The sequence below is a fragment of the Hevea brasiliensis genome, chromosome 10 (assembly GCF_030052815.1).
Source record: "Hevea brasiliensis isolate MT/VB/25A 57/8 chromosome 10, ASM3005281v1, whole genome shotgun sequence".
NCBI classification, from domain to species: Eukaryota; Viridiplantae; Streptophyta; class Magnoliopsida; order Malpighiales; family Euphorbiaceae; genus Hevea; species Hevea brasiliensis.
In genome coordinates this window covers 60,990,539-61,015,589 of record NC_079502.1, presented here as the reverse complement: position 1 = coordinate 61,015,589, position 25,051 = coordinate 60,990,539, and the positions used below count along the sequence as shown (strand labels likewise).

At 32.6% G+C, this 25,051-nt stretch overlaps 1 protein-coding gene across 3 annotated transcripts in view; it reads left to right on the top strand.

Annotated features, from left to right (window-relative positions):
- LOC110662521 (protein CHROMATIN REMODELING 24) overlaps nt 1–5,061 on the top strand; it is a 37,334-nt gene extending 32,273 nt beyond the window's left edge. For 2 of the 3 annotated variants that reach the window (XM_021821618.2, XM_021821543.2), the window contains 3 exons: nt 3,190–3,252; nt 3,340–3,472; nt 4,639–5,061. In XM_021821618.2, coding sequence (XP_021677310.2) covers nt 3,190–3,252; nt 3,340–3,472; nt 4,639–4,800 — 358 coding nt within the window. In that variant the 3' untranslated portion in view covers nt 4,801–5,061. Of the gene's footprint in view, nt 1–3,189; nt 3,311–3,339; nt 3,473–4,638 lie in introns of all 3 variants that reach the window. The other variant, XR_009140807.1, reaches the window with a different exon arrangement.
- The last annotated feature ends 19,990 nt before the right edge of the window (nt 5,062–25,051 follow it).

Sequence of the window (25,051 nt, the reverse complement as noted above, 5' to 3'; positions counted from 1 at the left end):
CATGTTACTAAATTGGATCCGAAGTCTCTCAAATGTGTCTTCCTTGGGTACTCCCGACTCCAAAAAGGGTACCGTTGTTTCTCTCCCACTCTTAATCGTTATCTTGTTTTTACAGATATCACATTTTTTTAGTCCACTCCATTCTTTCCTCAATCATCTGTGTATGATAGTCAGGAGGAGGAGGATGATCTCTTAATATATACTGTCCAACCAATGTCTAGTCCTTTCCTACAGCCTGTTCTTTCTGTCTCTAGACCTACTCGACCTCTCGCTGTTCATGTTTATTCTAGGAGATTGGAGATTCCTGATTCAGATCCTCCGCCAGCTACTTCGTTGGGAGACCCTGTACCTCATATTGATCATGATTTTGACTTAGACTTACCCATTGCTTTTCGTAAAGGTAAGCGTTCATGCACTTATTCTATCTCTTCTTTTGTTTCTTATAATTAATTGTCTCTTGTTCTCGATGTTTTGTTACTTCTTTAGACTTTGTTCTTATCCCTAATACTGTTGGTGAGACACTGTCTCATTCTGGCTGGTGTGCTGCAATGCAAGAGAAAATGGAGGCTTTAGATGCTAATGGTACATGGGAACTATTGCATTTGCCCATTGATAAGAAAGTTATTGGTCGCAAATGGGTATTTACGATAAAGGTAAATCCTGATGGTTCTGTGGCTAGGTTAAAAGCACGCCTTGTGGCAAAATGATATGCTCAGACATATAGGATTGATTACTCTGACACTTTTTCTCCTGTTGCTAAACTTACTTTTGTTCGCTTATTTATCTCTTTAGCAGCTACATATGATTGGCTCCTGCACCAATTGGGTATCAAGAATGCTTTCCTTCATGGTGATCTTCAGGAGGAGGTGTATATGCAGCAACCACCTGGGTTTGTTGTTCAGGGGGAGTTGGGTAAAGTTTGTAGGCTTCAGAAGTTTCTTTATGGCTTGAAACAAAGTCCTAGGGTTTGGTTTGGGAGATTCAGCGATGCAGTATAGGAATTTGGTATGCAAAAGAATAAGTGATATAACACATTATTTTATAGGCAATCTGAGGCTGGTTTAATTCTCCTAGTAGTCTATGTGGATGACATTGTCATCACTAGGAGTGACTCTGTAGGTATTTCATCTCTTAAAACCTTCCTCCAAACCCAGTTTGAGACCAAAGACTTGGAATTGTTAAAATATTTCTTGGGTATTGAAGTTATGAGAAGTAAGAAGGGTATTTTCTTGTCTTAAAGAAAATATGTCATAGATCTATTGACAGAGACAGGAAAATTAGGTGCTAAGTCTTGCAGTGCACCAATGACTTCAAATTTACAACTGTTAGCAGGGGATAGTGAGTTGTTTGAAGATCCAGAGAGATACAGGAGATTGGTAGGAAAATTGAACTACCTTATAGTCACTCGTCTTGACATTGCTTATGCTGTTAGTGTGGTAAGTCAGTTTATGTCTTCCCCAACTGTTGCTCATTGGGAAGCCTTGGACAAATCTTGTGTTATCTGAAGGGCGCTCCAGGAAGAGATTTGTTATATGGTAATCATGGGCATTTGAATGTTGAATGTTTTTCATTTGCCGACTGGGGTGGATCTAAGGTTGACAGGAGGTCAACTACTGGATATTGCGTTTTTGTTGGAGGAAATTTTGTGTCTTGGAGAAACAAGAAGCAAAGTGTAGTTTCTCGATCTAATGCTGAATCGAAATACAGAGCCATGGCACAATCAGTATGTGAGGTAATGTGAATACTTCAATTACTAAATGAAACAGGTTTTATGATCTCCCTGCATGCGAAGTTATGGTGTGATCATCAAGCTGCTCTCCATATTGCTTCTAATCCGGTGTTTCATGAGCGGATCAAACATATTGAAATTGATTGTCACTTTGTTAGATCATCTCAACAGGACACATCAAAATTGGAGAGCAGTTAGGAGATATTTTCACAAAAGCTCTGAATGGAGCTAGGATTGACTACATTTGTAACAAGTTGGGCATGATTAACATCTATGCTCCAATTTGATGGGGAGTGTTATGGAAAGTCAATCACTATATTATTTCTCCTGTATTCTGTATTCCTATTTAGGATTTCTTCATAATTAGTAGAATACAATTATAGGAATCAATTGTATATGTATACCTATGTACAGATTAATTGAAATTAAGGAGAATCATCTCTTTCTACAATGATTAACACCTAGCATAGTGTGTAATGACTACTCAACTAGTGAAGAATTGAATTCATCCCTTACTTAAAACCTTCATCATACATATCATGCACTAAGGTCTCTTTGTTGCAAACTCTCGATCCTAGCTGGGGCCACAATACATGTCAAATCCCAATTGCTTTAGATTGTATGTCCTCATCTAAATTCTAATTTTTAATTAATAAAACTATCCATCATAAACCCCTTTTTGACTAAGTGTATTTGTCCTGGTCAAGAATTTTGCTTATTAAGAACAATTTATATAGTATAGGATGTTATCCCTATTCACATAGGGCAACAGATTCCATCTTGACTGAATAACTATCTTTATATATAATTAGTCGGAGCCAACATACGTCCTTATACCCATACATTGTTACATTGTACAAGTATCTACACGGTATCAAACTCAAACCATCTATATACGAGATAATCGTTTCATCTCAGGTTAAAGGACTATGTGTACTATTATGATCTGGATGTCATCTGTGTTACTGGTTCAGTCTACTTATTTTATAAGTGCTCACTATATTTGTCCATACATCGTAATGTCAAATGGCATGAGACTCACAATTTCATTTTTATTAGTATTACATACTAATAGCACTCGACTGTGAACCATTGTTAATAGAACTTGTATAGGACAGTTTCGTCACTCATATTCTTAACTCTTTGAGAATGAAACTTCCAATAATGATCTAATGGGCTTGTTCAAATTAATCATAAACATTTTAGATTATATTAAACAGTAATGCAATTTACAGGAATTAGGTTTACAATATACAGTACAAAGGCATTGCTCTAGGGCATACTATTAACATAGATATACATAAAAATCTGTATTTTCTTTTTTTTTTTTTCTCTCAATTTTAACTAGTGATCTTGAATCTAAGTAGTACAGGCTCACATTTGCATTTAATAGGTACTTTTAAGTAATACGTATGAATTGATATAAATATTTTGTGATTGGCGCTTCATTATGGATTCAGGAGAAAAAGAAATGCATTTCTTGGAAGTTCTTCAAGTTATTCAATTGAGCACAATGTTGACGGGTATGGCCTGTGAGATTTACAATACATCTAGAGAAATTTTTGAAGGGGTATAGTCAATGTAAGCATTTGCTAATTATTTGTTGATAGGGCTGTGCATGCTTTCAATCCGAAGGATGTAAAACTGAATAAGAAAAGTTCTTCCCCAGATAGTGTTGGCAAACTGACAGAATCTGAAATCAAAGAGAGAATCAAACGTTTGTCACAATTACTTGGGAATAAGGTATGATTCATAACCAAAGACTTTTTACTTCGTGCAAAGTAATATGCTTAAATCCCAAAGGAACTTAAAAGCAGTTTGAAATGCAAGCACAGTGTGGAAAAGGATATTTAATTTACTACCTAAATCTTGCTTGAAGAACAACTTTTTTTTTTCTTGTTAGTGAGCCAATGCTTTGCTTGTTTCTGATTGAATAAATAGTACAAACTCTGCATAATTTTCTTTTTATGTATCCTTTTATTCTATCTGTTGACTCTATCTTTAATTGGTATCGCTGTTATAATGCTTGCTGGTGAACAAATCATCAAACTATGCACCAGATTTTAAAAATTAGTGGAATTTTTATTTTAAAGCCACATCCTTAATGGGTTAATGTGGAGACTACTGTTTTTAATATAATAATGACAAGGGTTTTGGAAGTAGTTGGCTAAGAGCGAGATAATGGTTGGGTTTTGGTGGTATGTTGAATTTGTAGATGGTTTTCAGTGTTCAGATAATGGGGACTTATGTTCAATTTTTAGGTGACTTTCATGAGGGACTGAGATGATATATTGGCTTAGTGGCTGTTTTCAATAATATTTTACGTTCAACTCAATGGCAGAAAGAGCCAAGGAACTCAATGTAAGATAATGGGCCTGAATCAATTCCTAAAATAGTAATTGAATAGATATTGGACAGAGTTCCGAAAGAACAGAGAGATATGAGGTGAGAAGAGAAACAGAATTAGATGAGGAGAAAAGAATATAGAGCTGAGAGAAATTTCATTGATGAATATCATTCTTGAATGAATTGATTGCAATAGTGTCTATTACTTTTATATGCAAAGTAGTAACTGCATTCTAACAAACACAACAGAATCAGTCAGCTGCAATTGATTCAACTAATACAAGTAATTCCCTCCATTTTACCCCAAATAAGTAACTATTTATCAACATTCCTCTTCCTTCTTCTGTAGTACGTAACACTCAAAGTGTGTGCAGCTGCTGTCAATATATATATATATATATATTGGGTCCTTTGATCCAGTTTGGAGAGAGAGAGAATTTAGATCTGGTGGCAATGGTTTGAATTTACAATCAACTAACTTAAATTATTGAGAACAAAGTATTTTCAAATTGAAAAAGTGCATACTTGGTGTTTCTCAATTTTGCGGTTGAAAAACTCGACAGGTTACAGTTTCAAGATTACCAGACCAAGGAGCAAAATTGGAAAAGCAGATTTCGGAATTGAAATTAGAGCTCAACAAGATGAGGATGGAAAAAACAACTCGGAAAGAAGTCATTGATCTGGATGATCTCACTGGTGACCTTCAAAGAGTGTTGAATGTATAGTCCATAGTTACCTAATTCACTCGCCTCCTATCATCCCAGAACACGGTATAGTGATATCAAAATCCAATATTTATCACGTATCGTGTTTAAGCAAATCAAAGATTTGAAAAACGTCTGAAAGCATATTTTGTTGGGTAAGTTGAGAATTGTCAAGTATTCAAAATGCAACTCTTTGGACCCAAACTGTTCCCTGCTATGTTTGATATTGTAGGTTTTGTTGATTTTCATTAGCATCAAGTGAAATTTATTCCATTTTCACTAGCTTAAGATGCAGTTTAATCGTGTTGTATTTGCCGAAATACTGTGAAGTTGTCTACAAAATTTTGTTCCAAGGTTAATGTTATTTTTCATAGAAAGTACTGGTTTATTTCGAAAGTGAAAAACAAAAACGATAAGACTTTGTATATGGAAAAATTAATATTTTTAGATTTCGTTTATTTTACAGAAAATATAAAAAGTATTTTCATGAAAATATTTTTGTTATTTAATTGTAATATTAAATTAAATATATGTATTTATTTCATATATATATATATATATCAATATAAATGTGTTTATATTTTAATAAAATTATCAAAATTTAAAAAATAAAATATAACTTCTTTCTTTTGAATAATGAAAGTTATTTTTTTTAATTAGGAAAATATTTTCACTGATCAGTTTTCGCCTTAACACCAAAAAATACAAAAATATTTTTTTAAAAAATAATTTTTTGTGAAATAAATGGAGCATTGGAGATGTATACGGATGTGTATTATTATAATGTGCACCCCTTAATATTCATCTTAAATTTCTCTTTCTTTCTTGATCTTCTCTTCAACGTTAGGTGTATATAATGACATATAATAATAATTGTTAAATCAATAAATATTTTTTTTTATAAGTTTAATTAATCAATAATATTATATTTTAATTTAAATAATTATATTTATTATTTAATTATTTATATAATTATATAAAATATAGATTATTCTAAAAACTTTAAAAAAATTATCAACAAAATTATTTAAAAAACTTATGTAAAATTTAGAGTTCTATTTTTTTTAATCAAAGATAAATGTTTTTTTTTTTTAAAATGATGACAATTTTATTAAGGTATGTTAATTTTTATATGTCCACACATTTATTTATAGTCAATTGGGATTTTAAAAGTCTAGCTCACTAATAAATGAGTCCGCTTAAATTTTTGGTTTCAAACACATATTAAATGGAATTATATTAGTAGAAATTAACTTTTTCTTTCTTCATGTTCAAATCATAACGTGCATAGTATTTTTTTTTTCTCCACGTTAACAATTTTATGTCCAAAAGAGTAAAAATTAAATATGTATACTTGATATATAAACATGAAGATCTCCAGTATTTTGGAATAAACATAAACGATAGGGGCTGAACCAAGACAAATGGCACAAGATGATTCTAAGGACTGGACATTTATTTGACAAGAGATTATATTCCTTCCCCTGATTTTCACAAATAAAAAATGGAGGAAACAATGGAGCATACACAAAGAATGTACCATATGTAGATACAAGATAATGACAAAGGATCAAAGAAAAACACTTGTAACCTTTTTGTGGCGTAGAATATCTAAAGAAGATACATTTAAGAGACTTTGATCCAATTTAATAATATGTGGACAAGCATCACACACAAAACAAGTAATATCAAATATATGAAGTTCAATGAAAAATAGAGATTTAGATAAAAATCAAATAGTATAAGAAATGTCATGGTTAAAAGAAGCTATATGGTTAATCAATAAACAAGCCGTGAAAACTGCATTAACCTAAAAATGCTTAAGAAACTTCATTTGGAAAATAGCAGCCGCAGCTATTTTAAAAAGATATCAATTTTTCCTTTCAGCAATATCATTTTAGGACAATATTGACACATGAGGACTAATAAAGAATGTCATTTTGTGTCATAGAAGTTTCAAAGCTTTTTGAGAAAATATTATTTGACATTATCACTTCACAAATGTGCACATAAGAACATTAAACTGAGTTTTAATTTCATAATAAAAGACAAAAGATAGAGAATAATTCAAACAATTCTTCATTAAATATAACTAGTAGTACTAGAATAATCGTCAATAAAAGTAATAAAATATCTCAGTCTAGTTTTATAAACAACATGACGGAGATCTTAAATATCATAATGGACTAACTCAAAAGGGGTCGAAGTTTGTTATTAACTCTAGACACTAAAGGTAAATGATAATGCTTAGAAAACTAACATGACTCAAATTATAAGAATAACAAGATTGAAACGAAGGACATGATTTCTTCAAGGCAGACAAGGAAGAATGTCTCATTTGATGATAAACTTCAAAAGGAGTTAAAACATTAGAATATGCAAGAGACTATGGCTCATGTTTATTGAGGATGTAGAGAACTCAAAACTCACGACCTCTATTAATAATCTACTTCATCTTAAGATCCTAAAACTAACAATGGTTAGGAAAGAATGAAACAAAACAACTTAAAGTCTGAGCAAGTTTACTAACAAAAGGTAAATTAAAAAAAAACATAGTAGGTAGGCACAAAATAGATGACAAAGAATGGATGATGTTGGATTTGAAATTGTACAATCCATTACAAAAGAAGTAGACTAATTAGCTAAAGTAACACTAGATGAGGATGTATGGGTCTCTGAAAGGTAGATAAAATATTAGAATTACCTGTCATATGTAGGGGTAGATGCCCATGCCCATGGATTTCAATAATAAAAAAAAAAATCTCTCACCCAATATTTTTGGCCACTAAAGTGAAAAGAAATTCCTAAGATGGTGAATTTTTTAAATTTCTCTTCAACATAATCAACAATTAAATTTATAATATAGAGATTTTCTTACTTTTGCCAAGGTGAGACTCCTCAATAAAATAAAAAGGAGGACTTCTAAATAAAATAGGAAGTAAGACTCTAAATAAAGTAAAAATATATAATGAAGCTCTCATAAATAGAGGAACACATAAAAGAAAAAACGTGAAATAAATTAAGAGAAGAAAGTTGAAAATTGTGGAAGAAATTTATCTAACAAATAAAGCAAAAGAAATCTCATTTAATTCTGGTAAATTTAAATTCATTGTTTTTTTATTTATAATTTATTTGACTATAAATATTTATTTATTTAATAGATAAATAAAAGTAATTTGCATCGATACTTACTCTCACAGTTACAAAGTTGAAAATCATTAAAAAAAAGTGTTTATTAATACCATTGCTTTTTAGATTTTAACTTATTTATAATTGCTCTATTTGTTTTTTTTTTTCATATGAAAAATATTTTTTTGTATGAATGAAATTTAATTTTTCAATATATACATTAGTAACATATATATACACTACAAAGTAAGAGTAATTTCTTTTACCAATATAAATTAACATATTAATAAATTTTAGGTTATTTGTATTAAAATTTTATTTTCTTTTGATTCTTTAAAACTATATGTAAACCAAAAAAAATTAAATTATTTCTTTAGAAAGAAAGATACTCAAGAGTTCGAAAATAGAACAAGTATAAATAATCAATCAAAAACAATAAATTTATGAATTTAAATTGACCCCACAGCCCCCCCCCCCCCCCAAAAAAAAAAAACTTCATGGGCAAGCTCCGCCACTGGTCATATGGTTTGTACTTGATTCGACAATAGTAGTGACAAGGAATTGGTAGGCTTTAATGATGCCTAATATTTGAAGAACCGGGCATATTCATCTGCAACATTTGCTACTTGAGATCATTAGAAATTAATTGTTTTGAAGTTTTCAATATGTTCATTTTGAATGACCATACTCATGATAATAATAACAAATGACTTCCCCTCAAATCTACTAGAGATAGCCTTCATACTAAGTTGATTACTCTTGTTACCATTAGCCCCTCCTCAATCTCCTCCTTTGTTAGTCTGTCATCCAATTTCATTGCGACTAACAAGAGCACTATCATTAGATTGAGGCAAGTGGGAGCTTCTATACGAAGCACTCTGATAAAAGTGTCATGCAAAGAGAAAATACCAAAGCTAGAAATAATTTGAGATTTGACAGTCTCAAATTTTGGAGGAAGAATAACGAGAAAAGTCATAAAAGTTATTTGTTCTTGTTGAGCTTGCTAAACTTTCACATCAGAAATACAAGGTAACAAAGCATTGAGTTCCTCATCTTGAAATCCATAAAATAGGTTATGAGCGGCCTATCTTATTTATAGATAAATGCGAGAAATATTCCTTTTACCAAAATATAAAAAAACTAGATAATCCATCAGCTCTTTAACAACTTCACGATGATTAATCAAGCAAATTACCTCATTGTTGATAGAATTCTAAATCTACAGGAATAATCGAGCATATTTTCTCCTCCAAGTCTTCCTTTTATCATTAGTAGGAAGATCATTAATGAGATGATCTCCTTATTGGTACTCCTCAAATAGACCCAAATTGTCTTTCTCCAATCCAAATAATTTTAGTTATTAAGTTTGTGCTCCGTGATTTTAGTCATTATCAAAATCAGTTTAGAGATTATTGACTTGGCCTTAACATATTAAACCAAACACCCAACAATAAAATAGTAATTTTAAAGTAGACAAGATATATAATTTAGAAAGCATAATCACATACCCAGAAGTCTAGACAACTCCAAAAGCAAAATCAAAATATTCAAAAGTCTAGAAAGTTTCTAAGAAACACCAAATGTGAAATCGCAGTAGGGTTATAGAGCCCATAATGCTTTAAAACACCTCTAAATACACACCAAATAGGGTAGCAACTCATGGGACTGTATTACCCCTATCACGCTGCTATCGAAGAAAGAGATTGGATGGGAAAATGTCAATAGACACCCCATCACGCACTTGCTTATGGAGGAAACGCTAAAATTTAAAAGTGGTGCATGGCAGGGATGAGTATTATTTGGTTAAAAGTGAATAAATTGACTAAACCTATTTAATTCAATAATTTGATTTAGTTTACATGGTAATTTGATTACGTTCATTTTAATTTTTAAGATTTTCAGTTATTTAGGTTCAATTCAGTTTTAAGAAAAAATTTCGGTAAAACCAAATTGAATTAGATGAAAATAAGTCCAAAATCAATGTAAAAATATTAAATAAGGTGACAATCAAGCCCAAATTGAGGTAAAAATCATGAAATAAGATGAAAAATCAGGTCTAAAAAAAGCCTATTAAAATCCCAAACTAATTGGTTTGAACCAAACAGAATTAGATCCCTTTAGTTTAGTTTGGTTTTTCTTAGCATTTCGATTTGGTTTAGTTTGTAATATTTGTAAATTCAATTAATTCAGTTTTGGTGGTTCAGTTTGAACTAATGCTCAGCCCTAATGTGTGGAAGCCACTAGTGTAACACCTAAACCCTTTCTGTAGTTAGAGTAGTGTGTACATGCCTCTGAGATACACTCAAAAGTATATCCCAAGGGTTAACAAATCCTCCTATAAATTTGGATTTTCTTATTTCTTATTATGCTTCATTTTAGGGAAAAGTAGCGGAAGATTTAAAAATTTCAAATCTATTTAAGTCATAAGAAAATAAAGTTTATAAGTTTTTCATTTATTTGGAATTTCTCAAATAATGAAATTTAGTTTTCAATTTAAGGCAGAAATCTGATGGAGTTTCCCTTAAAATTATAGGTAATTATAAGTAACCTGTTAACATTTACCACATTAATCCAAGACACATATGAAACCTATGTGGCGTCATTCACAAACTATCTCACAATAACCATAAATTATACAACCATCTCATCAATTTAATAAATATACATACTTGAAAATTTACAATAAATACATATGAAAGTGTTTAAAAAAATATAAGAATTGTTTTAACATCCATGTAGTTTGTAGAATTTAAATAGTTACACATTAAAGGATTACATTACATAACCATAATGCCCAATACAATTTAATCTTCTAATGTGTACAAAATAATGTGGTGTCTTTTCAAGTCTTGAGCAAAATGTGCCTCATTCGCCTCACTCCCATGCCAACTCTTTAACCTTACTTTATTATCTACGAAAAGTTAAATAATTTTTTGCTAAGCAAACTTGCTTAGTGGTGTTATAACTTAATGATATTATATCATGCAATATGTATGTGAGCAAATCATGCATAATCTCATGAGACATGTTTCTAACAATTTATTTCATTAGTACAATGTGCAATTCCACACAATTTTAACTTGACATGATATAACTTTTAATTAAATAAATTTTTGAAATGTTCAACTTGATAACAATTACAATCAAGGTGCATAGCATTTCATGATTAAACTTTTTCGCATACCCCTTTTCATTTATTTCTTTAGCCCAATTACAATGTCTAGATAACTCAAGTGACAAGTATCCTCATCATGGCATAAGCTAAGTTATTGTGCACAATTTCAGTTATTGACTAGTTGTAACACCCCTATATGCATAGCCCTATGCAAATCACTGTTCCGGTGATCGGTGTCAGTCCGGACAATTAAGAGGATTAGAATCATATTTAAGTCACCTAGAAAAGTCCTGAACAAAAATTAATAGTGATTACCAGAAGGGTAAATACATATCAAAAAAATAGAACATAAAAGGTTAAATGAGCTGGGGGTCACAGCGATGGGTGACCATACCGGGAAGTAACTGCGAGGTCAGTTATAACCCTATTTTCGTATGGGGCATTGTGACACTGCAGGCCTAAGAAAAATTGCAAACCTAGGGGAAATGTGACACCACAGGCCTAAGAAAAATTGCGAAGTTAGGAGAAATGTGAAAATCACAGAAAAAGGTGGAGAACCAGATCAAATAATTAGGTCAGGATTCTGAAAGAAATACAATACTATTTGTAAATCGGATCAAACCGGCGAGGGACAAATTGGTCAATTCACCCCTAGAGGTGACTCATGGCCTAACTGTCCAATAAAATCTGAGAAATTAAAATATTGAAGTATAAATTTAAATTAAAGAACTATGGAAAAGAAAGGGTCATTAAAAGAGATTAATGACATCATCAAGTGACATAAGCATGACACAATAAGGGATTTTAATTTAATTAAATTAATTAAGTTATTTTGAGATAAGTTAAAAAAGATAAACATAAGTTAAAAATTGAAAAACATTGTCTTCTTCTTCACCCAACCAAGCCGTCCCACTTCTCTCACCTCTCTCTCTCTCATTTTTCTTCTTCATCCATGAAAGCTCACCCAAGCTTTCACAACCTTAAAAATCCCCATTAATTTTGTGACACTCTTTACCCGTCTACAGTATAGATGAGTAAGATATGTCACACAGTATACCAAAACACTCTATTTTATTTCAATCATTTTTATTCTTCCTAATTTATTTGTTTCATAGTTATGAAGTATAATTCATGAAATATCATTCATTGAAGTCATTTATTGAAATCATAAATTTATTTCAAGTTCCACAAATTTTATAGAAAATTCGGTAGAGAGCCAGCTAAAAATGGATAAAACAGTTCTTCGGAACCTAAGAAAAACACTTCCAAAATTTTTAAACAATCCAAAACTCCATTTCATTAACAAAGTTTTCAAACAATGCATTGCTACCCTAATTTCGTGTGGGACTATATGACATCCAAGGCCAAGCGATAATTATGAAGCTAATGGTAATATGAAAACCACAGAAAAGAATAGAGAACAAGTTCAAATAACTGAAACAGAATTCAGGAAGCAACCTAATGCTATTTGAAAAATTGATCAGACCCGACAAGGGGCAATTTGGTCAATTCACCCTTAGAGGTGACTCTTGGCCAAAATGTCCTTTAAAATGTAAAAAATTAAAATATTGAAAAATAAATTAAAAGAGAAGAGGTGTATGGAAGGAAAGAAAAAGGAAAAAGAAAAATTCAAAAATTAAAGTGATTATGACATCATCCATTATGTACGCATGACATAATAAAAAAATTTATAATTTAATTAAAATATTTTTGGATAAGTATAAAAGGCATAAAATGAAAATTAAAAAGAAAAAAAAATTGAGTCTTCTTCTTCATTTAGCCATCCCTATCTCTCTCACAAATTCTCTCAAATTTTCACTATTACCAACTAAGTTCAAGCTTTAAAAGCTTGATCTCTCCCCATAATCCCTAGCAATAAATTATAGAAAACTCCAAATTGGTCCTAGAAAAGAAGAATTGAAGCAAGGAATTGAAGAAATTGGGAGAGAAGTTGAAGGTTTAAAAGCACCATAGAGGTAAGTCTCTCTCTCTTCACTTAAGTTAATTTATACTTGTGAAAATGAGGTTGAGCAAGTAGAAATTAACTTAAAAATTGAAAAAAATCATGCTATATAGAACCCTAGAATTTCGGCCAACTTGATAGGGTTAGGATTGAAGGAAATTGATGGAATTAAATATGTATCCAAGCTTAAATGATTAAGTGTAAGTGATTAGTATACTTGAATTGCATAAATTATGACACTTAGAGAATTAGGGTTTATGGTGGTTAGGGTTTTGGAAGAAATTGGAAATTTATGAGAATTGATGACCAATTGATGTTATGGTGCTTAATTTTGGTCATTTAGCATGCTTATAATTGAGAATTGTTGAATGGAATTGAAAGAATTGATAACTGTTGAAGTGCTGAATTCTAGACCAATGAGTCTAGCAAGTTTAAATGGTTATAAGTAGAGTTGTGTTGCTCCAATTGGTGTGAGGCTAAATGGAGATGAAACTAGGGTCATAATGTCACATTTTTTATGAAGAAACCTTGCCCAAAAACTGACCCGAAATTGACCTAAAATTTGCTTGAATCCGGAATTGGTGTCCTGATTCTGGATAGAATTGACCAAATAAACAGTACATGTTCAATTGGCCATAACTTTGTGTAGAGGGGTCCAAATAACCTGATTCTTGAACCCATGGAAAGCTTAGACATAGTAAAAAAACTTTCATGAAGAACAGAAACCCAAATTCTAACCATAACCTAATCAAGTTACTAACCAAATTTAGTTCACTAAAATTGCCAGAACTACAATTTGCCCAAAAATTCTTGATATGGATCAATTCGGCTAGTTATGGTAAAAATGCCATACCTTAAGCTACAAAACTCCAAATGGAGTGATTCAAAAAGGAAATTAAATTAAAGACATTAAAGAACAACTTTGATGAAGAAAGTTTAGCCAAATTTCCACTGTAGATTGGTCCAATGGAACAGTAAGCATTGGTAACAAAAACTGAAAATTTGAAATTTCTCCTAGGAAGACTTAAATTATAATTGGCAACTTATGCCAACAAGTTTATAACCCAAAATGTGATACTATCATGAAATTAGAATTTGTATACCTATTATTTATGAAATAGTCAAAAATTTGTATTAATAGTAATGTGAATAGTAACCACAATAACATCAAATGCAAAGAACCCAACCTTATGAGACTTTATAAGTAAATTAAGTATGTAAATTTCAATTGTTAGATTAATTATTAAAAATAGTTTGAATGGGTATTGAAACACTTTAATTATGTGTTTTAGTTGGAAAGGAGCCATCTAAAGAAGGAGGAAAAATTGGATTAAATTAAGACTAGTTAAAGAGGTTTGTGCACAATAATTATTTTCTTTTTGTTTTTCAATTTTAATTTTGTATTGAATGAGTTGTAGAAATGGTTTATGATTTTTATTACATTGAATATCTTGATTGAAAAATTATGTATTGCTAGCCCATTTTTGGATAATTATTTGAATGAAATATGGTTGTGAATGACAAATGCATTTGATGAATGGAAAATTTTTGAAATGGTTTAAAACCACAGTTGACATGACTATGTGTTTTGAATTCCTCACTAGCTTGCCTAATGGGACGAATTGGATTTATATTCCCTCTCTGATTGAAGTGTTGAGGTGTGTGTCAGTTGAGGACGAATTGAATGAGTACTCATATATATGTGCAAGCTAGCCTTTGCATTTCCCATTAGCCTTTGATTATTGGGATGAATTAGATAATCGTGTCATGATCTAAACTGTGTGACTTTTCAGAAATTATTATTTTTTGATTGATGAAATAAAATTTGCTTTTATTAAGTGATTCTCTGACTTTAGAAATAAAGTATGATTTTATATGTGTTAATTTTTTTAAGTTGTGCACTACTGAGTTTTTGGCTCAGCGATTGCTTGTTTATGCTATCGCAGGTAAAGAGGTAGATAAAGCAGCAGAGTAGGCTACTTGTGACGTGGAGTGAACATTATTTTGGAGTCGTTACTAGGTACATAGATTATACCCTTATAAATTTTCTTTTGATGTAAATGTATCTGCATGTATATATATAAAAGACTTGAGCAGTTATATAAAAATTTTGGAATTTTATTTTTGATTAGTGTAAATTTTTATAATGTAAACCTATTATTCCTATTAATGAAATGTTTAAGTTTCTTTTTGAATTTTTCAATTAATGAATTGCTACCTTTGATTGTGTTGATGAGATTGGGTTGTGTAACACCCCTTATCCGTCTACAGTATAGCCAAGTAAAGCGTGCCACATTCGGTGTCGAAGCACCCTATCTTATCCTGTCATGTCCATTGTTAATTTTAAACTTATTAGAAAACATGTGGAAAAATTTTTTTATCACAATTTATTCCTGTGGAAACCCGGGCAGAACCTCTTCTATTTTATTAGCATCTGGCGGGTTCCACCAATTACCTGTTAAAGCAATTTAATATCTGTCTCATATTTCCATATTCTTGTGTATCATCGCACATTCATATAATCATATCATATCATTTCAAAAAATGAAATTCATTTTATACATATGAAAATTATATACAAAAATTCCCAAACTTATTTACAATCCCAAAATATAAATAACATTTATTTACAATGTTCAAAATTAATACACATTTCATTATAAATGAACCAAAATGTAAAACCCTAATTACATTGGGCCCTACCAAAATGAACACTACTAAGGTGAGCTTTAGATTTTAGCAGACATGGATAACTGTAATCAGAGTACTACTGTGGCGGCTGTAGCTATGGTGGCTGCTGTGTCTGGTCTTTAGTACCTACGCGATGGAAAATCCAATGCACTAAGCAAATTGCTTAGTGGTGCATAATCTTAAAGCAAAATAATTGAATAATCAAGGATAATTATTTCACGTATAATTTCATATAGAGATTGATATTTCATGAACTCTGAGTCAATTACATGTTTATTGAACTTTAGAAGCAATTAAACTTGTCGGGATCCTTTCTAATAATTTATTCCAATTCCAGTCTTCTTAATTTCATATCAGTGGTCTCTTTAAGTAATTATTTAATTTTTAAAGCTTATCATTTATGAGTTGTTTCATAACTTTAGCTGCTCCATAGGAGCATATTAATTGACTGGGATCTCTTCATATAATCAATTGATTTTTACAGCCTATTACTCATATCTATGATCTTTTTGGTACTTAATTAAATTTAAGACTCATTACTCATATTTGAACCCAAGTAACCTATAATAGACTATAATGCTGGATACACGGGAGTGTCTATCCTGTATACAACTATCTTGCCAGGCACTAAGCCAGCGAGCAAGCATATAATATCCTGTATACAACTGTCTGTCAGGCACAAGGCCAGCGGACAGGCATATAATATCTTGTATACAATTATGCATAATGGCATCTATCATGTCAGGCACAAGGCTAGCGGGCAGACATATAGCCAGTAGAATAATCATATCAAACATATATTGTCAGTCCATGACTTTCCATGTAGGCAGTATTGCTATCTGTAATCCCTAATTGGTATACTTTTCAATCCAACTATATACATAAGTATAGGTATACTTTGGGCAAATTAGTACTATTAAGCACTTATAATTTTATTATTTCATGCTATGTACTATTAAGGGTTCATAACATATTATTATTTCACTTCATGTACTATCTATGCTTTATACCATTTTCATGTCATTATAATGGGAACATAGGTCCCAAGTACATATTCATATAACTTATGTATTTATTACTCTAACTATTTTATGTCATGTACTATACATATTCATAGTATTTGTTATTTCATATATGATGGAAACATAGGTTCCAAGTGTGTTTTCATATGACTTATGTGTTTAGCAAACCATTTAGGTAATTTATATTTTATATATCAACTGATTTCATATCACTTTGTAGTGGGAAAGTAGGTCCCACCTATCTATTTCATGTAATTTAGCATGTAGTGTGTCATACCTTACCCCTCTGTAAGGCATAACATGATCCCGTAGAATACCTAATGAACTACCGAACTCCACCTACCGATAACTCATTAAGTACCCTACAAGGGATTTTAAAACCATTTTCTCACTTTTTGGAAGTGGTGAGCATTTTCTTACATAAATAGAAGTTTAAAAACTAGTTCAAATTTTTATCCATTTTGTTTTTATGCAAATTTTAAAAAAATTTCAGCAGAGTGCCGTCTGTATTTTAAGAAAACAGTTATTCAAAAACCTGTAAAAACACTTCCAATAATTCTTTTTCCATCAAACTCACTACTACCTCAACAATATTCAATATTATTTCTCAATTCAATTGTCATAAAAAATAGTACTCAATAATTTCATTCATTTTTTATTAAAGTAAAATCAATTTACATACATCAATCTAAAATTTACATTAGAAAATCCAAAATAATATTATTGCAAATTCTATACAACTGCTTATGACTAGTTATTACATGTACATACATTTACATACTTCAAACTAAATATTAAAATCAGGGTATAAAATATACCCGACAAAACATCAGGGATGTGGCTCCAAGATCCTCAGCAGCTCACTTTGCTGCTCCTCTAGTCTCTATAACTGCGACAACAATAATAGCCATCGCTGAGTACTATGACTCAGTGGTGCACAACATACTAAAATAACATTTATGCATAATTTAAATCAAATTACTGAAAATGAAAAACAGATGCAAAACATGATTTATAAACTTTTAGTCTAAACAATTTCATTTAGGAAGTCTCAAAACAATTTCATAAAAACACACAGTTATATCATACCATTCGAAACATTTTTATCTCAATAGCCGAAGGCTTATGAGAAATCACAAGGCTAGCTAGCTCAAATATATGGGTACCCATTCAATTTCTTCCTTTACTGGCACACACCTCAACACTTCAGCCAGAGAGGGAATCAAAATTCGAAACTATTTCTTCCTACTAGTTATGCTAGTGAGGTATTCAGATATATGGTCATGACATTGTGGTTTCAAAATTATCCTAACAATTTACTAAATATTTATTGCCATTTCAACCACATACAAGTAAACTTTCAACAATTTAAGTCAAAATCATAATACACATTTTACAATATAAGTAATTCATTTCATGCACTTTGTAAATGAATTTTAAAGAATATTGATGTTGTGCACAAACCTTATACGAGTCGCCTCTTGGCCTTGACTCGATGCTTCGGGTTCTTTCCCAGTATTCTTTTCCACTGAAACACATAATTTTACAGTATTTCAGCACCATAAATTATCATAACTCCAAAAATAATTTCAAATCTAACTTTATTATGCTTAATTTAACGTTCTTTGAAATTTGTATTTCGGGGTTACTATTCATGATACTATTTAAGTCAATTTATTGACTTTCTGTAACACCCCTATTTGTATAGCCGAGTATATTTCACTGTTCCGGTGACCAGAGTCAGTCCGAACAATTAAGGGGATTAGAACCACACTTAAGACAACTAGATAAGCCATAAACACAAATAATTAGTAATTGCCAGTTAGTTAAATATAAAAAAGAAAAACAGAACATAAGAAGTTAAATGAGCCGAGAGTCACAGCGATGGGTGACCTTCTCGGGAACGATTGCGAAGTCAATTTAAACTCAAATTTCGAACCGTAAAATGTGACGCCACTGTCCTTAGAACCCTTACGAACACAGTGAAAAGAGAAAATAATGAAAAAGAATTGTTAAGTCAGTCAAATAATTAGGTCAAAGAGCCGGAAGAAATATTGAATTATTTGCAAACCGGGTTAAACCGGCGAGGGGCAATTTGGTCAATTGACCCCGAGAGCTGACTCCTGACCTAATTGTCAAATAAAATCGGAGAAATGAAAATTTCGGGATCAAAAATTAAATTAAAGAACTAATGAAAAAATAAATAAAAAAAAAGAAAATGAAAAAGGTGAAAGGAGATGACATCATGCATGATGCCATAAATATTATAATTAATAAATTTAATTATTTTGATTTTTCGGACTTTCATAAGACAAAAGACATAAAGAAAAGAAAAAAAAAAAGAAAAAAGTTATCTTCCTCATATCCTTGCCGCCCCATATCTCTCTTCCTTCTCATTCACCTTGTTCCACCATTTTTAAGAATTAGAAAGCTTGAATTTCCCTACTTTCTTCCATAAATTCACAAAGTCCCAACATTAAAAATTCTCTTTACATGTTGAGGAAGCATTAGAGAGCAAAAAGAAGAAGAAAGACTTGAAGAAAAGAAAGCTTAGAAACCCTCCAAGCAAGGTTAGTGATTTAAGTTGCAAAATTAGTTTATTAGTTGTGTTTGTAGCTTAACTAACTTAGAAATAAACTTAAAATGAAATGAAATTAATTGTTGAAGGACCAAGCTGAAAATTCGGCCAGCTAGGGTTGCTATGCATATGCTTGTGTTGTGATTGAATTTAATATGTTAGGCAAGCTTGTATGAATGTGGAAGTGAGATTGACATGCTTAGATTTGGTTAAATGTAACTACTAGTGTGGTTAGGGTTTTGGACCTAGGGTTTGGGAGACAAAATTTGGAGAAATAGTGAAATGATGTGTTTGACCTAGTTTGAAGTGAAAAATGGTCATTTGTGACCAAATGAAGTGTGTTAGAAGTGTTTGAATTGAGGTTAAATTCGGATTCAATTTGGTCATGCTGCAGGCAGCAAGACCAAGGTCCATTTAAGGGACCAAAACTGAAAATTTACAAGTCCAATTGGTATGAGACCAATTGGGAATGAAAATAGACACAAAATGACACAATTTTCATTTAGGAACCATGCCCAAAACCTAGTGAACAAATTGACCAAATCCGGAAATTCTCAGTTTGACCTGTACAAACTGGCCAAATGGACAATGTTTGTTCATTTGGCCATAACTTGAGCTAGGCAGGTCTAAATGATCTGAAATTTTACCAGGGGATAGTTGAGATATAGGCCTAAAACTTTCATGAGGACACAAACCCAAATTATGCCATTAACCAAGTCATTTGGCCACCCCAATTTGGTAACCTAAAACTGCCAGAACTAAAATTTGCCCATAAAATGGCTATAACTTGAGCTAAAAAACTCCAATTGGAGTGATTAAAAAAGGAGAATAAATTTAAGACAATAAGAAACATTTTCTATGAAGGAAGTTTTACCAAATTCTAACAGAAAAATGACCAATGGAACAGTGCAACTTAAGACACAAAAACTGAAAATTTACAAATTTGCCTAAAAGACTTAGAATTTGAGTAAACAACCAAAACCAACAAATTTAGTGACCAAAATGTGGTATGTGGGTGAAGTTGGAATTCTCATACCTATTAAGCCTTAGAAAGTCAACAAATTGACTTGAATAGTGTAGTGAATAGTAACCCCGAAATACAAAATTTAAAGAACATCAAGTTTAGCACATTAGAGCTAGGTAAAAGTGAATTTAAATTTATTTTTGGATTTATGCTAAGTTATGGTACTGAAACACTGTGAAACTGTGTGTTTCAGTGAAAAAGAACACCAGAAAAGAACCCAAAGAATCGAGTCAAGGCCAAGAGGCGACTCGCTTAAGGTTTGTGCACAACGTATAATTTTTGTAAATTATCTTCTGCATATTGTTTTGAATAATGTGAAATATTGAATTGTGACATTATTATGATGCTTTTGATTTAAATTGTTGAAAGTTATTTGTGTATATTTGAATTGGCAATGTTTAGTAAATTGTTAACATAAGTTTTGAAACCACAGTGTCATGACCATATATTTGAACACCTCACTAGCATGATTAGTGAGGGGTAATCAGTTTCAAATTTTGATTCCTTCTCTGGCTAAAGGGTTGAGGTGTGTTCCAGTAGAAGAAGAAATTGAATGGATATCATATATTTGAGCTAGCTAGCCTTGTGATGTTACTTCTCTTTAGCCTCTGGCTATTGAGATTATATTTGTTTCAAATGGCATGATGTAACTGTGGGTTTTATGAAATGTGTTTCGGCACTTCGAAATTAACTTGTTTGGATTAAAATCTCATAATTCATGTTTCATATTTAATTCTCATTTTCGGTCTAATTTTTGAATAAATGTGATTTAAATTCTGCATAAAGATTATTTTAGTATGTTGTGCACTACTGAGTCCTAGTACTCAGCGATGGTTGTTATTGCTGTCACAGATATAGAGACTAGAGGAGTAGCAGATTGAGTTGCTGAGGACAGAGGAGCTACCTGCTTGAAGTTATATCGGGTATATTTTATACCCTGATTGTAGAAATTTATTTTGATGTATATAATGTACGTAATTGTATGGACATGTAAAATTGGTCCTGAGCAGCTTGTACAAAGTTTGTATAAAGTTTGTAATAAATTTTAGTTTGAATTTTGCTAATGTAAATTTTTAGTATGATGTATATATAAATTGTTTATCTTTAATGAAATATGAATGAATGGAATTGATTGACAGTATCGTGATGATTATTGAATTTTTGAAAATTGAGAAATGAGGATTGTTGAATTTTGAAACTTGAGAAATTAGTTGGAATTGATTGTGAATTTGAAGAAGTTATTGAGAAAAATTATTAGAAGTGCTTTTTTTTTTCAGGTATTTAAAGAACTGTTTTCTCAAAATACAGATGGTACTCCACCAAAATTTTTATAAAATTTGCGAAAAAATAAATTGGGCCAAAAACTTTAACTAGTTTTGAACTTTAATTAAATGTTTTATTACCTATTAGAAAATGTTCACCACTTATCAAAACTAAAAAAATTATTTTAAAATCCCTTGTAGGGTACTTAATGAGTTATCAGTAGGTGAAGTTCGGTAGTTCATTAAGTATTCTACGGGATCATGTTATGCCTTACAGAGGGGTAAGGTGTGACATGTTTTAGTGGTATCAGAGCAAATTTTTGAAGTATATTTTTACTTGAGAATTTGTGTCTTTCCTTGTTAAGTACAACTGCTCAATGTCCATATTTGTTACATACAGTGTATTACATCATAAATATGAACTAACGGAGGGAAATTTCCTTGTGTTATTTGTTTAGGAGATACCCTAATTTCAGACTGAAATGGAAGAAGGGGATCGCTCAGTCGAGCAATCTGTTGAAGCTGAGGCATAAGGGGAAGGCCCAGCTCTACAAAACGTCAGTGGATCAGTTGCACCAGCCCCACAAATTCCGCAGTTTCGTATACACTTTGCATAGCAGATGGCTGCGATGTTTCAACAAATGGCTAGGGGTATGCCTGCTCAAGCTCCACCCTAGACACCTATGGCACAACCACTTCCTCCATCCAGACAGTATGATAAGTTATTGAAGTATAGAGCTACTAAATTTAAGGGTGCAGTAGACCCGCTTGAGGCAGAGCAATGGCTTGAAAGAATGGATAGAGTGTTCAAGAAGCTACACTGACAAGATGAACTGAAGTTTGAATATTCTGTGTCGCTACTGCAAGGGGATGCATATGATTGGTGGAAGACCATGCCCCACAGCTTAGCTGAACCACCAGTACTGACCTGGGATGACTTCATCAGAGAATTTAGACAAAAATACATCCCAGACGCATATGTGGATCAAAAGTTATAAGAATTTCTGAGTCTGAAGCAAGCGAGTAAATCAGTGGCAGAATATGAGAGGGAGTTCTCCCGCTTAAGCCATTATGCTGGGAGTCTCCTTTCTACTAGTAAGGAAAGGTGTAAGAGATTTGAGACTGGTTTGAAGCCCAGTTTGAGAATGCAAGTAGTGGGATTCAGACATAGCAATTTTTCAAAACTCATGTCTCAAGCACTTAGCTAGAAAGGATTGAATAAGAAGCGACCCCAATAAAAGAAAAATCAGAGAGGACTGAGAAAATAGAGAAAGATAAAGGAGAAAAGTCAGTAGAGCCAAGTCCTAGTGGTACTTCTGGGAAGAGGAAGAAATTTGGTGGACCTAGCAGAGGTCGAGGTGGAAGATTTGGAAGGCGATTCTGCGGGCGAGACCCCTAGGTGCAGTCGTGATCGGCGAGGGTTCATATCCTGCCCGCCCCTGTGAGACTTGTGGCAAGATTCATGGGGGAGAATGCTATTAGGCCACTGGAGCCTGCTTTAACTGTGGAGGCAAGGGCCATTTAGCAAAAGACTGCACTAGTGCTCCTAGATACGGTCTAGCTCCTACGACTGCAGAAGTATCTATTTAGAGTCCTGCTCCCAAAGGTTCACAATCAATTGGTAGAGGAAGAGGCAAAGGTAGAGGCACTGCTTCTGGCAGTCAGGGCACTATTGGTCAGTCAGCACAAGGAAGTGCTTTAGCCAAAGTCTACATAATGAGATAGCGAGAAGAGGCTGAGACTTCTGATGTTGTAGCTGGTACATTTTCTATCTTTGATCAAGAAGTATTTGTGTTGTTTGATCCGGGTTCAACCCATTCATATGTTAGTGCTAGCATAGTCAGTTCACTTGATGTTCCATGTGTCCAAATGGGTTTTGAAGTGCTAGTAACTAGTCCGTTAGGACAAGAGGTTCGGGTAAATAGAATCTATAGAGACTGTCCTTTGGTGATCCAAGGGCATGTTTTCCTGTCAGATTTGATTGAAATGCCCTTCAGAGATTATGATATTATCTTGGGCATGGATTGGTTAGCCAGGCATCACGCCATAATTGATTGTAGACTGAAGACAGTCACTTTTGGTCTCCCTCTGTACGGTGATGTGGTAATACATGGGGAGAGGCATTTACTACCATCAAACATTATTTCGGCTGCACTAGCCAGAAGAATGATCAGAAAGGGGGTGTGAAGCATAATTAGCACATGTGATAGACACCCAAGTAGGGAGTCCAGCACTAAGGGACATCCCTACTATATGTGACTTTCCGGATGTGTTTCTTGATGAATTACCAGGATTACCTCCAGAAAGAGAGGTGCAGTTTGAAATTGAGGTTATGCCTAGTGTGGATCCAATCTCCATAACGCCATATAGAATGACACCTACAGAATTAAAAGAGTTAAAAGTGCAGTTGCAAGAATTGCTTGATAAGGGCTTTATCCGCCCTAGTATGTCACCTTGGGGAGCGCCAGTGTTGTTTGTTAAGAAGAAGGATGGCACTCTCCGGTTATGCATTGACTATTGACAGTTGAATAAGGTGACAATAAAGAACAGATACCCATTTCCCTGTATTGATGACTTATTTGATCAATTGAGGGTTGCAGCTGTGTTCTCCAAAATTGACCTGAGATCAGGTTATTATCAGCTAAAAGTACAAGAGCAGAGTATTTCTAAAACTACCTTTAGAACCCGCTATGGCCATTATGAGTTCTTGGTCATGCCATTCGGGTTAACTAATGCTCCGGCTACTTTTATGGGTCTGATGAACAATATCTTCAGACCATACCTAGACCAGTTTGTTATGGTATTTATTGATGATATATTGGTCTATTCGAGGAATGTAGAAGAGCATGATAGATATCTATGAATTGTACTGCAGACTTTGAGGGAGAAACAGCTATATGCCAAATTGTCAAAATGTGAATTTTGGCTGAAGGAAATATCTTTCTTGGGGCATGTAGTATCAGAAGAGGGTATCAAGGTAGATCCAAGTAAGATTGAAGCTGTCCTTAATTGGAGGCCACCTAGAAATATCACAGAGATTTGTAGTTTTCTGGGTTTAGCTGGATACTACCGTAGATTTGTGAAGGGATTCTCCATGTTGGCATCTCCATTGACCAAGCTACTTAGAAAAGATGTGAAATTTCAGTGGACGGATAAATGCTAATAGATTTTTGAAGAATTGAAGAGAAGTTTGACTGAAGCTCCAGTCCTGGCTTTACCTACTCCGAGTAAAGAATATACAGTTTATAGTGATGCTTCTCAGAATGGGTTAGGCTGTGTATTGATGCAAGATTGAAATGTCATTACCTATGCATCACGCCAGCTGAAATCGCATGAGAGGAATTATCCAACACATGATTTGAAGCTTGCAGCTATTGTGTTTGCTCTTAAGATCTGGAGACATTATTTGTATGGGGAGAAGTGCTACATCTACACAGATCATAAGAGTTTGAAGTATTTGGGCACCCAGAAGTAGTTGAATTTGAGAC